Here is a 14,385-nt window from a genome sequence, read left to right as displayed (position 1 = left end):
ATTCCTGCTTAGTCTCAGTTTAGTTCAATAACCTGTATTTTACAGTCTCAGGGAGCAACAGCATGACTCTCCACAGCTAGTTATAACGCAGCATGATACTGTACTCAGTACGTCCTGATATGAAAAGTATAAGACCAGGAGATTTGTGTTTTTATGACTCTGTCACAGGCTTGTTGAGTTGCCTTTTTTCTTACCAGTAAAATGAGTCTAGGCACTCCCTATTCCTTTTTGGAAATGTTTGAGATGTGCCACTGAAAATTGTTAGAGTTTGTGCAGGTCATGAATCATTCCAGCATCCTTTGTCATTATGCACTAGACTCATGTGATTTTGTCACTGCATTTTTAGAAATCTGCTTTAAATGGAAAAAAATGTAATTCCCTACAAATGATGGCTTTGGATCTGCTCTGAACTTGAAATCTCTTCTTGTGATGTCAGACTAGCATGACCTTGTGCCAGTTTAGAAAATGCAGCTGATGCCCTTCTTAGCAGACAGGGTGGGGGTCAAGTTTATATGGCTGTAAGTTTTCAACTGCCTTCCTAGCATACATGGCTGGAGGCGTTTTGGGAGAACTAGACAGGGAGGTTTACCTTGTTGCTAGGTTTACTCCACAGGAAGTAATAAATAGTGTGTTGTGCCCCCATGTTGATCTGGCACAAGCAATTTAGTGCTCAGTTACCTGAAAATAATAAATCAGAGAATTGCAGAGTGCCTATTGTGCATCCACATTGACTTGGTCACTTCATTTTAGAAATCCCATAAAATGATCTGGATAACTAGTGTCAACATAATGCAGAGAGATTAAACCACAGAACAAAAGAAGAAATTGGAAAAGTACTGATGAAAAGTCAACAAATCTTTTTAGGTAATGCCTGTATTTAGCACATTTTCAAGCCTTAGAATTTGGCTTGCTTCTACCCTAGCAGAGTTTTTTGCCTTGATCTATCACAGACAATGCCGAGTATGTATCTCTTCCCAGTCAAAATATTAGTACCATGTCTGTCTGATAGGGAGGTTGCTTCTGCTCCTCTGTCTAGTTGTGGAATGGTAGCTGCCACATCTGACAGAGACTGCAGTTAGTGAGTGTTCCAGTTATTCACTTTGTCACCAGCTGGCTGACTAGGACAGGCAAGCATGATGCAGTGGAAGAGAAGGGAAGCCCCAGAACACCTCTGTAATACTTTTCAGTTGCACACCTGCACAATTCTAGCAGGGTAGAGCTGCCCAAGATCCCTCTAATCTGTTACCTTAGGTGGTGGAGGCTCAGCCAGCTGCAGCTCATCATGGACTAGCAGCCTTTATCCTGTTTCTCAGAGATGTGTTCAGCCTTTGCTGAGTTTTGTGCTGATACCATTGACTTTAGACAGATTCAACTGAGGCATATCCTGGAGTTACTGGGGGCAGAAAAGATTCAGTGACGTGTTTCCTGGTGACTATTGTGTGTCACTGTGTGTTTATTTGCTGCACGTCACTAAGGAGCAGACTTCAGAGTGATGAGTTAGCCTTTTTATTTGCTTTCATTGGTGAGGGACCTTAGTAATGCTTATTTTATTCCACTTTTGAGCTCAAACATGCAGGCATGGACCTTGAAAGCTGTTTGTGAATGAATCTGTGGTGTGAAATAGCTTTCATGGAGATTATTTATTTGCTTCTTCTCTCTGTCTCATAGCAACACTATTTATTGTACAATATTATTCACAGTGTTGGTATCCATATTCATAACTATAAACCCACAAATTCTGTGTATTGTATTTATATTAATTGCTTGCAGTGTGCATTTCTGTATCTTCACTGCTGTGCATGCTACAAGAACATGTCTAGGTGTCATGGGTGCTGTCATCCTGTGGACTCTGAAGTTAAATTCATCAAACCATTTGCAGCAGCAATATGTTTTGTGATTATAATATGAATCAAATGTATTTTGTGATTTTGCACATTTTCATATTAAGTACCCTTTTAATGTGTTTACAGTTGACTATATGGCACATAATTCTCTCTCTTTTTTTTTAAATAGGCAACACATTTCCAGCACTGGACAAATTTTTTATTTGTTTTTCAGTTTCTTCTTTCTTGCTTCTTGGGGTAAGGACACAAGGCAATCAAGTAAGATGCTTTAATGACAGTGTTTCAAATTGCAAATACCAAATATAAGAGTTACTAATAAGTTATGTTAAAATTAAAAGAAAACGTATTTTTTCCCCCAGGCTTCTCTTAATTATTTCTAATAGTGTAAATAACCCTTTCAGGATTGTCTGTGTGGTTGACCTCACAGTACAGTGGTCAACAGCATGTCATTTAACTTTTTAGTGTCCGTACTCAGTATTTCTCTGCTGGCTATCTCTTCTGGTTATCCAACTTCTTTGCAATTAACAGAATGTAAACCTTTTAGTATAGGAACTGCTTCAGTATGTATGTTATTTAAAGCACATTGAAAATTATGGAAAACTCAAAAATAATGAAATACTGGTTTGTTTCTGTTGGAACAGCAGAGTTCAAGGAAGAACAGAAGAATGAGGTGCATTCTGTTCTACTCTTTCACATGTCACCAACCAGAGGGTCAAACTAGCTTCTAATACTAACATTTAAGAAGCACAGAGAATAGGGATGACTCTGCTAGACCTCAAGCAGCACATTTTAAAATGTATTTTGAGTGCTCTGTGTGTTGTCCCAAAAGTGGGGTCATTTACCCGGTATGCAATACACCACTATACGTACAGAGCAGAGGTATTTTATTTAGTTCATTTTGCTCAAAGGTGGGTGCTACATGGTGATTCCACAAAGCCAGCACGCCAGCGTCCTGTATCACCAGCTATTTGTACACAAAGTTTTAATTATTTATTTTTCAAATTCATATGCATTGCCATTCACCTGTATGATTAGTTAAAATATCCTCTCTTACTGTGTAAATCAACATGCCTGCTCTGTCCAGTTTTTTAGCTGTTCACTTCCTTGTTCTTTTGAGGAGGTGGTATAATTGGGGTAGGTGGTTCATGAGTTGGTGGTCATGATCTCCCCCTGCTGCCTTTACCTTTCCCCCTGTTACTGCAGATTTTCGCTGACTTCATGTTTCTTTTGGCAGTTACCAAGCTCTCAGGGCCTTTTGGGCAGGATGTTTCCTTTTTATCAGTCTTTGCTGAGGTCCTTTTTGAAGGCCTAGTTGTTAGCTTTTCACAGTTCATTGATAAAACAAATGCTTCGCTATCTCTTAGCTCCTTCTTCTGTCCACCAGATCCTATTTCACAAGGCCACGGTAACTATTCTACTTCATTGTTTTGCTAATTTGAAAATTTCATTGCCTGTTGTATATCCCATGCACATCATTAATGTAAAATACAGATCCACAGAATTTATTTTAGGGTTTGGAACAGGTGGGACTGAAGATACCAGCAAACACTGATCCAGAAAATGTTGAACATTTCAAAGTGTTGCTAAATTTCTCAGCTCCCTGGGTGGAATTAATAAAATCTTCTGCTTTACTTTATTTAGGTTTCTGTTGATGTATTCTACTGTCCTATGCAGTCATTACAATTCTGCGCTGACGACAACGGTTGTTGGTGCCATCAAGGTGAGTTATGGAGCAGAAGAGGGAGCTGGAAATGTTCAAATGGACAGGGAAGAGCATTGACTTAGCAGTGATCCTGACTGTGCTTTGAGATGGAAACTCAAGATGAGCACTAACACTGAGGCACTGCTTGTGCCAAACAAGGTCACACCACAAAGTGACCTTGTCTTCTTCCATTGAAGCTCAGGTATACTTTTGAAAGCAATGTGACTATTGATTTATTTTTATTTTTTTCCTACAAAAGAAATTTGTACCAGTTTAATTAAAAAATGTACATTTAACCACATTTCATCAGATACTGTCCCCTGCTTCTGTTCTTTACCAGGTTACTGTGAGTTGGTCAGAGTGGCCTAGTGCAGATCCATTCATTGCAAACTGATACAGACTAATCCCTTTTCACTTTGGGCAGAACCAATTTCCATTGCAGCTAATACCTAGGGCATTCATAGATACAGAATAATGGCTGAGCTGTAGTAAGGAGTATATTCCTTGATGGTTAACTGCTTCAGCCTCTGTGTGATAACTTGTATCCTAGCTGAATGGACTATTGCATTTTGGTTTGTGTAAATTCTGATCAATTTGATAATGCCAAAACATGCATGTGTTAAAATCTGAACTTGATAGCCTTACAGTCTGTTTTCTCTAACACAGTTTAATTTAAAAGCAGTGCAGCTTCTTTTGTGTTGATGAGACCAGCATGTGTGAGCTGGGAACATCACTGACTCTCCAAGCACTTTTTTGTAAGCCAGTTCAGAGAGAAGCACAGAACTATTAGCTGAAAGAGTTTTAGCAAAAGTTAAAACTTGTGCAGTTGTGAACCAAACAACTATCAGAGTCTGAACTGACTTAGGCACAGAAATAATAGTCCTTAAGGTGCTCCTGTGGCTGGGTGACTAAGGAAAACAATCCCTCCAGCATAGCAAAATCCACAAAAGAAGGATGATACTTCTCTTTCTACAGTTGTTTTATTTTTTTTTTTTAAAGCTGGCAAGAATAATCTAGTGCTAGTTCTGAAAGATTTTTAATTTAAAAAAAAAAAGAGTCTGCATTGAACCATCAAGAAAATCAGGAAACAGCAACACTATTTCTATTTTCTGAGTAATAGTTGTCTGAGACATTTTGAAGAGCTTTAAAGTTGAGAAGCGCTTTATGATGCTTAGCCCCCGGTAGAAACTGGTAGAAGTGATGTCATTGTCTAGTCTAGCTGCTAAAACATTTTAAACCCACAAGGTGTTGGTAAAATAGTCGCACAGTTCTATAGCTTCCCTTCTGTGTGCAGGGGACTGTTCTCCCAAAGCTTGATGGGAGTGGGGTGAGAGGTATAATCTTTAAACTGTTGTGTGCCTTGAATTTGAGCCAAGTGCTTTCAATGCATCTTGAGTTGGCAAAGTAAGGAGGTGACCCTTTTAAAACAATAATAAAGAGCTTTTATTGTGACTTTAAAGCAGATTTTTATGCTTGAGGACCCAAAACCTGCTTTTATGAAATGGGATTTGAAGGGAACTTTCCAAAGAGTAAAAAGTACATTTTCAGAAGGTAGCCATAGCTCCATTTTGCCTAGTATCAAATAGCTGATTTTATATTTTTATTTTCTTTTTTCTTGTTTTTCAGAAAGTCACTCAGTGCACTAAATGAATCTAGAAAATATACTGATTTTATTCTTTTATTTCAGGGTTACAATACCCTGTAAGGTTGGAATCCCATGAAAGTAACTTAAATGCTGATTTTAGAATGGCCAGCAACAGACTATAGCTATTTCTGTAGAAAAGTAAATTAATGGCTGTCATTTATGTTGTTGGAGATAAAAACTGGCTTCAATAAATGCATGGGGTTTGTTTCCTTTCAGAATATATCCATTGCTTACATTGGAATGTTGATCGGTGGGGATTACATATTCTCTGTCTTGAACTTCATAGGGCTAAATATTTGGTGAGTGGAACTCGAAAAGCCTTTATTTGTTACAGCTGAAAATTTCTCAGTGAGGTACAGTTTTCTGTTTTGTTTGATTTGGCCAACTTCTGTGATGCAGTTTTGAAACTACTGGCCTGAGGAAGCACTGCCTGAGGACGTGAAGTTCATTACAATTAGTTGTGTCTTTTCATGCCTGTATTCAGATACTAAATCTTACTGTGGTAGGCTCTTAACTATGGAAACTGCAGTCTTATTATGTGGGTTTGAGTTAGTTCTCTTTTTTATGAGCAGCAGTTCTGAGCTGTGAGGCTTCCAAGTAAAAGCCAAGTGGAGTGGAAAGTGAGAACACTTGACTGCATGAGTTGTGCCCCTTGAATATGAGTTACAACTTGTGAGTTGTTACTTTTTGTGCTTGGATGAAGTGTTACATCTGCTTGTATGAGTCTGTTGGAGCAGTTGATGGTTGATCTTCACTTGAGGATAGTCTCTCAAATGACTTACATAGCTCTGAGGCACTCCTGATTTATGCTAGCTGGCATGCTGTAATCCTTTGGAAGGCAAGGTACTTACCTATATAATGGTGCATACAACATCGGGTATCTCTGACACCTCTGTTCATTCTCTTTTCTTTAGTATGGCAGGAGGACTAAGATACTCATTTTTAACCTTAAGAGGAAACAGCAAATCTACACAAGCCAGGGATGAAGAGAATGCACTTCCTCAGTCAAAGAGTTAGCCAAAATGCTTGCCTCGAAAGAGACTGAAGATTCAAGTTTGTTCAGCATTCCTAAGAACTTAAATTATATGCAGGAAGATATCTGGAACAAGAAGAAAAAAGTCTACCTCAATTGCCACAGATGTGCACACAATTCATTGGTTCAACGTCTTCTTGCACACCATGTTTTTTACATGTGGACAAGCTTAATTTTAGCTTTTTTTTTTTTATATACCACAGGCTGATTTATAGGAAGAAATGCCATGACCAAATCTTGAGTTGTAATCCTCATTTACCTGTACTTTGGTGCTGCTTGTACTCAAGAAGATCTGTGAGTTCTGTTTCAGTGTCTGCCAGTACTCTCTGAGGCAAAACTCCTTGTAAAGATCACGCAGCTCGATTCACCGTTGCTGTATGCAATCCTTAATACCAGAGAAGAGATGAAAGATGTTAGTGATTCGGAATGATTTCTTGCAGGGATTGGCTCTTGTGTAAGTGTTACAGTGTGTATGGGACAAAGAGATGTGCCCCCAGATTGTTCCCTGCGTGATGATTAAAGAATTCAGGATATGTTTGGTATACGTTGTGTAGACATTCTCTCTCAATCTTTTCCTCATCCTCAACGTTACGGTGTTCTGCTGCAATTGTCACTCTTTTTATAAGTGAACCCTCATAACTTTGCTGCAGGATCAAGGAGAGAAGGGAGATAGGGGAATTTTTTAATATTTAAAAAGATTTTTTTGTGTGTGTGTGAGCCAGCAGATGATTAGAAGAGAGATAACAAAGGTAAATCTCTTTTTGTTTAGGTACATTGGTCTTTCTATATCATTTTCCCCTCCTCTGATGTTTAATCTGTAACTGGCTTTTAATACTGCAGAGAAGTGATTCTACTGTCTACAAACTGCAAAAGGAAAAACTGCTTGATGTATCATAACAGTCTCAGGAGTTTGCTGCAGCAGGCAAGGCTGGTCCAGTGGTTAAAAAAAGCGGTCCAGGATGTGGTGGTCTGGGTTATGGTCTGGTATACTAATTGCACCGCTCTTTGTCTTTGTTCTCTGAAAATACAGTTGGTAATGCTTGCATGTGTCTCTGAGGAGATAGCATTATCTTTGAAAAACATGGTAGAAGCATCGTGGCGCTGGAGGACAGCAAAGTACTTAATCTTGTTGAGTTCTCAATTCCCTGCAAACACAAGCCAAGATTGTTTTTTGGCAATCAAAAGAAGATTTTGTAAGACCTTTACATGGAGCCAGGGTGGTCTAATAACTTGTCTGATTCCTACTTGAGTTAAATAAAATACAGCTAAGTATGAAAAGCATTGCTCTGTGTGTTAACACGTGAATGACCAGACTGGATGAGATCTAAGAAACACACGAATAGCTGGCAGCAGAAGCTTCAAGGAGTGACCTGGGCTGCCCACTGCCTACATGTGTTTGAATGGGAAGAGGAACAGTGACTACAGATACTAGAGGTGGAATTTAAGGGCACAGTCAAAATGGAAACCGAAGTCTGAGCTGTCCAGTTTCTCAAGCTGGCTAAGAGATGGGACTTTAATTTTCTATCTGTTGCAGAACCAGAGTGGACAAGGGTTGCTCTAAATATTACAGAGAGACCTTCTGTTTTTAAAGATTTCCCTTTATGCCTAAAAAGCCTTCAATATTTTGGAGTATGTTCTTTTACAGGACTCCTCTTCCTCCAGGTCTTCTCTACCTCCAGAATACTAATTATTGAACCTCAACTCTCTGCAGTGGGACAATGCATTGGAAGCTTTTCATTAATTATGAGAAGATTATGAGACCCTTTTGATTGCAATACTGATGGACACACAGTGGCATCTGCCAAATAAGATGTAGTTTCCACAAAGGAAAAGCTACTGTATGCATTTAATTAATTAATTTTGTATTGTACCTTTTATTAAAGAGATACAAATCACAGTTTTAACAAGTTTTTCAGTTTTTTTTTTTGTGTGAATGGACATGTAAAATACTGTGAAGCATACATGCATGGCACAAATGTTTGCTTTCTATGCAATCAACTGCTTTAGTGTACTTGAAATAGTTTCATTAGTTCATTCTGTACTGCAGTAGAAGTAATTTTATTTAGTTCATTGTTCATTTCATGTTTTTGAAATGCTTTAGACTTAGACTTCTCACCTAAAATATGGACCAGATTCTCACAGTCTTTGTGATAGCACTACTCAGAATCACTTAAAAATAAATTAAGGAATAGCAAAAACCAGGTATTGTCTAGAGGAACTTTCAAGTGCTTGCATCCTTTCACAAAGCAGCTCAAGTCACTACTTTCCTCTGTGTCTGCAGAGATAATGCTGATTCCAGTAAATTTGCTTGTTGAATTTCTGGGAATATGGGCTCAACTGGGCACAAATATCATCTTAGAATTTAAGCAATTACAGAAATAGCTGTTTTGTTCAGAACCTTCGTAATTGTGTCTTTCAGTTAATAAGGTCTAATTTAAAACTTGTTTCTCTTAGGATACACTTGTAGATAGTCCTAAAGACTTACTTCTGTAGAGATTTCATTTTAGCCTAATTAAGTACTAAAACAGTTGTAAAACTAGATGACTTATGTGCTATCTGAAGTTTCATTTTCTTTTGGAAAAATTGTATAAATGGTTAGACAAAACATTAGTCTTCAGAATACATATTTAAAAGAATTAGTAAATGGGCTAGTTTTAAGAAATGCTGTATTCACTTTGGAAAGTCACATTTCCTCCCAGAAATGTGTTGTGGTTACATGCTGCTAGCTACAAAACTTCATAAGTCAGCCCAATATTTTAAAAGCTTTTAAAGTTCTACAGGTGGCAAGGCATGTTTACAAGGGAACATCAAATAAACTTAAAAATGGTAGCTGGACTGGAAAGAGGTATTGTACTGTACACTGATCTGTTCATACTCTTTAATTCTTGGAGATTGCTTAGCAGTGGACTAGCTGTAAGAGGAGACTGAGGAAGTTCAGTGGTCACCCAAAGAGGCTTCCTGCTCATGCAACGTGTAAACGTCTTGCAGTGATTACTGTGAACAGCGGAGAAGCAGTACCTTGAGGGAAAAAACTTAGACTGGGCTGGATGAACGATTATTCACATTTTAGAAGAATTAGAATAGAAGAAGCAGAATTTATTATTTTTCCTCTCAGTATCTTGGTCTGTTTTACAAATATTAGGCACATGAAGTAGTGTAGGCATGTCTCAGACTCATTACCAGCCTCTGGAAAAGAAAATGGCAAGGGATCATGGCCAGAGGTGGATGTGCCAAGAAGCAGAGTAGCAACTATGGAAGTTTGCACTTTGACTCCATTATCAATAGATTGTTTTCGTTATAAATTTAAAATTTAATTTCCCCTCCTCCCATTTTTATTCAGCATTGTTACATATGAAAAACACTGTGCAACTTGTGAAAGTTTAAAGTACTGCTTAAATAGTGAGAGGGATTTTGTAAATTTTTTTGGAAATGTTAATATTTAGACCTTTTTTTTTTGACAGGCGAGGGGAAATTTAAGAGGTTATGTGTGAGGAAACTGGGTTGTTAAGCCAAGAAGGTATTGATTTTTACATCTTCATGTTACAAACAAGTCAGTGTCACATTTCTTGTGATTCAGACATTTTTTACTCTAATACATCTGCATATTGTGGTTTTCTGGCTGAAGGTGTCATTAATGCAACACTTGACCTACACTGATGTTTTTCAGTTGGAGATTTCTAGGTGTCAGATGTAGAGAGACTTGTTAAATGTGGAAAGATACCACTAAACTCTATAAACAAATTTTATTATACTTTACCCTAAATGCACATGTAACTGTCAGTGTTTCTCTTCTCCAGTTTAAGCTGATCTTTGAAAAACTGATGTTTCAAATTGCCACTGCAAAGAAGAGTGAAGGTTGTTTCCCTGAGAAATTCCATGTTAACTTTTAAATAAGTCACTTGAAGTCTGAATTTCATTGATTTAATCTCTGTTGTGCAGTAAGATACCGTTCTTGGAAGCATTTTTTCCCCTTGAGGTTTTGCTACATGTCCTCAATTTTAATACTAGTTTAAACATACTTTGTTCAGAAATGCTGCAAGTCCCATTCCCTTGTTAACAGATTATCTGTTCTTGCTGTAGCTGCACAATTTATAAAATAGGCTTAATGACACTAGCAGCTTTTCAGAAATCTCTGTGAAAAGTTATAAAATACTGTTTTCTCTGTATAGAAAAAATCAGGTGAATTTAGCAACCTTTTATTATTTTGTCTCTGAATTGGTAGATAAATTTGTTTTTCTGGTTTCAGTGTAAACTTGCCCGGGAACTCTCTGGGTTAGAGTTTAACTCTTTGCTGTAAGAAGCAGTGTTGATGTGTGTTATCCCTCAAGGTTTGGAGTATTCTTATCTGGGGTTTTGGTTTAGACCCGTCTTTAGTCTCTATGAATCCTAAACAATTAACAATAAAAATATTTTTTTTTTCTTTTTGTTCTTGGGTAGTTCCCAGAAAAGGAGTGAAACATTGCATATAAAGCAAACATTAAGAATCATTGCTTAGTCTGGATTTTTTTTCAGTAGTTTAGAAGTCTGGGTGTAATGTAGAGATGTTACTTTAAAAACTGAACGTTCCTTGGAAAAAGAAAACCATGTGATTTGATTAGACCTCTCATTTCTCTGCTGTGCTCAGAGACCAGCAGTGTGCTGGAAAGAGGCGTTTCCCAGCGTGAGAGCTACTGATTCACACTAGCTTACTGCCTTGGCTCACAATGGAATCGTTCCAGCATCAGCTGTTCACCCTTACTGGGTGCCTGATCTGTTTCTGTTTTCTGGTAAAGTGCATGAGATTTATGAAATATGTTTTCCCACATATCTGGAGTTCGTTGCCTCAGACCTTCTTTCCGTCTCTGGGAGAATGGGCAGGTAAAGGAAACTTCTTTGCCTTCGTCTTCTTGTAATTTGACTGCTGGATTGTTACATTGCTAATCGGGAGTGTTTTTCTTTGCATTTCCTTACACTGTCCCTCAGGAACAAATCACAGTTTCCACTAGGTGTGATTTGCTTAATTTCTTTCTGTTTTTACCTAGTAACTTCAGGTTTATGAGCCTGAAGCTTTTGTTCCTTTTTACACCTGGTGTGTAGATTCTGGTGTGAATTCTCTCCCTGTTCCTACTTATGATTTTTTTTTTTTTTTTTTTTTTTTTGGGTTTTTTTGGGTTAATTCTCTCCCTTTTCCTTTTTTTTTTTTTTTTTTTTTTTTTTTTTTTTTTTTGGTCTACTGCAAATGCTTTAGTTTTAATAGTATTGCCTATATCCTCAGTTTCCTGATAGGTGAAGCAACTTGTATGGGTCTAGCATATGCTCTGTGCTTTTCAAAGCAGCTTTTCTTTGTTCCTGGTGACGTTGCTCCAGTGTCTTTTTCCAAATTGGTGACTTAATGTTATCATTAATGAGGTGAATCTGCTCTAGCTTTAAAACATCAAAGGCTGCAACTTGGCAATACTTTTTAAAAGAAATTATGCATTCTTATAAAATATCAGGCTTAATAAATACCTTCTTTCTACTGATCATTGATCTTTTCCTTAAGCTTGTTAGATTATCCATGTGAAGCAAAAATGAACAGGTACTGCAGTGCCCTGAGTTCCTGGGCTACAGATGTCACTGATGGTGACATCTTGTTAAGAAGTGACCTGAACAGTATGTTTGTGTTTTGTTCCTCTGCGCTGCATTGGAGACTTGATGTGACAATCTAGTCTCTCAATCCAGGATATGTGTTTAGTAAGCACATTTCACAGTGGATTAGTAAGAAATTAAATCCACCCCTGTGTACAAGACCTGCCTGAATGCAAGCTGCTTCTGAAGCAATATGTAGGTCTTGTTTAAATTTAAGTGAGGCAAAGACCTCAGTTCTGTGCATGAGAGGAGCAGCATGTGGAACTTTCAGTGTAAAATCTTTGTTTCCGCTGAAGGTTAGGAGACTTAGTTCCTTTAGTGGACCTTTTATGCTCTATCCTTTTCATAAGGTCTTCTGGGCCCAGTAAAATTCATAAGGCTTGGATGATTTGCTGTATCATGTGGAGTATGAGATCCTAAGAGTAATGAAAATTAAATTTAGGCAGGTGGAAGCTGTTTTCCCAACAGACTGTTGCTTTCCATCTGCAGGTCTGCTAGAAAGCTAAAGATCCACTGCTGCTTCAGGGAGGGTTCTCTTTTTCTCTGTGTGGTGAGAAAGTTATTGCTCTTCTGTTGGCAGCAAACCTAAGCATTCAGAATCACCTTGCTTCCTCAGTGTCTCTTGCAATTAAGTCTTTGATCCATGTTCTCAATATTGACTAATTTGCCATTTTGCTCTGAAAATCTTAACTAGCTTTACCTTGGAATTCTTTTAGTGCTTTCCTGCTTTATTCCTTACTTCTAAGTTGATAAGTTTTTCCTTCTAGAGTTCCTCATTGGTATTTGTGTAACATTTACAATTCAGGGTGCTTTACAAATGCTGAAGCTAGTTTACTTTCCCAGTAACACTAAATTCAAAGTACTGAGTAGGACAGCTCTGAAGGAATAGTGTTTTGTAGGTGGTGGGAAGTTTGTAGTGATGTTTACTTACACACAGGTGTCTTCAGGGGAAAGTGGTGTATCAGCTTCGATCACCAGATAGTCCTTATCTCCCAGTGTTGGGCCACCAGCATGTAAGTGAAAAACTTACAAAGCAGAACTTAGAAAAATATGTATATGAAAGAAAATTCTACTAGCTCTTAGGTGGTTGGCTTGTTGCTTGCTGTTGACCCCACTGAAAATGAAAGTAGTATCTACCTACTGCAGCAGATACATTGCTGTGAAGAGAGTGTTGCTTTGAAGACAAATAGTGCTAAATGAAGTAATGAGAAGATCACAAGGAATTTTGAAAAAGATTGATTCTGTGCTTCAGTAGAAGCATTTAGGCTGCAGTGTTCAAAAAATGCAGATTATGAAGATTGAAAGGTTAAACAAAGAACAAGCTAAGTCAGAGCACCAAATGTAATATTTATTCATCTTTTTGCTTTCTCCAGTGGTCACAGGAGCAGGAGATGGGCTTGGAAAAGCATATTCCTTTGAGGTAAGACAGATTTCTTACCATTACATTTTATTTTAACAGAATGACAATAGCTACTCTTTCATCAGTCTCTGCAAGTTAGTAAAAATACTCTAAGATATAAAACCACTGTGACAGACATGGTGCTTATTCTTCTCCCCTGTTTGTGCAGAACCACATTTATCAAGTTCTGAAAGGAAACTGGTGCTGCATTTCAGAGGAAAGTAATTCTTGCTTCAGTGGTCTCTTTAAACCAAGGAAATAAAATGAGTAATCCAAAAGATTTCACAGTGTCTGTCCAGGGTAGGAAGTCTCCTAACTTGTCCTTTTCTTCCCAGTTTCCCAGCTAATCCACTTTTTGACTTTCAGTGGGGTAGTCTAGCATTAACATACAAAATATAATTTTCTAGCCTTTCCATTTGCAAACACATTTTTGAAAGGTCTATCTGAAGCAACAGAGAAGGGAGAAATCTGTCTAAATTAATACAAATGTCAAGTTCTGGAAATTGTAAGGAAACCAAATGCTCTAATGAAGAATCGGTAGTTCTGGGAGGCTGCAGGAGGGGAGAGGAGCTCTGAGCTGTCCCTGTAGTTGCTGCTGCACAGAGTCACTACCGCAGTCCCTTCCCACCCCTGCTAATCACTGAAGGCAGGGTGGCCTTGCAATCTCCTGTAGCAGCCTTGCTGTTACTGATAGTGACTGAACCACAGATGTTCTCTTTGGTATCTTCCTTCAAAACCAGCTCCCTTTCTGGAAGGTCAACAGCAATGAAATATGAGATGTTGTCTTCAGAGCTGAGGCGACCAGGTGAAAATCAGCAGCCTGTAATACGCAAGAGTTTAGATGTGATGACTTCTGTTTATAAATTATAAAATACATCTCACAGAAAAGGAAAATGGTTTGGCTTTTGAATTAATTTACAATCCTTCTTAAGCTAGTCTTTTAAACTGTACTCACTGTTTAAGCAGCTACCTCATGATTTTCATTACTAGGAAAGGCAATACAGTAACTGCTTCTGAAAGTGCATTGAATGTATGAAGCACAAAGACAAATACGAGGTATTATAAACATTTAGTATAGCCGTGATTAAGATCATAAGCATTCCTTTGGGAAAGAAGGGGAAATGTTGCTTTTTGTCGGCTCACTGAGTTGCTGTA

General features: G+C 38.0%; 1 protein-coding gene across 1 annotated transcript in view; it reads left to right on the top strand.

Annotated features, from left to right (window-relative positions):
• SLC35D2 (solute carrier family 35 (UDP-GlcNAc/UDP-glucose transporter), member D2) overlaps window positions 1-6,208 on the top strand; it is a gene marked incomplete at its 5' end in the record, with an annotated part of 17,716 nt that extends 11,508 nt beyond the window's left edge. Inside the window, 4 exons of the mRNA XM_008944601.1 lie at window positions 2,014-2,081; window positions 3,486-3,564; window positions 5,408-5,490; window positions 6,106-6,208. Coding sequence (XP_008942849.1) covers window positions 2,014-2,081; window positions 3,486-3,564; window positions 5,408-5,490; window positions 6,106-6,208 — 333 coding nt within the window. The remainder of the gene's footprint in view (window positions 1-2,013; window positions 2,082-3,485; window positions 3,565-5,407; window positions 5,491-6,105) is intronic.
• Window positions 6,209-14,385: the final 8,177 nt, after the last annotated feature.

The sequence above is a fragment of the Merops nubicus genome, unplaced genomic scaffold (genome assembly GCF_000691845.1).
Source record: "Merops nubicus isolate BGI_N331 unplaced genomic scaffold, ASM69184v1 scaffold41087, whole genome shotgun sequence".
In the NCBI taxonomy this organism is placed as follows: domain Eukaryota; kingdom Metazoa; phylum Chordata; class Aves; order Coraciiformes; family Meropidae; genus Merops; species Merops nubicus.
This window is presented reverse-complemented; position numbering and strand designations above follow the sequence as displayed.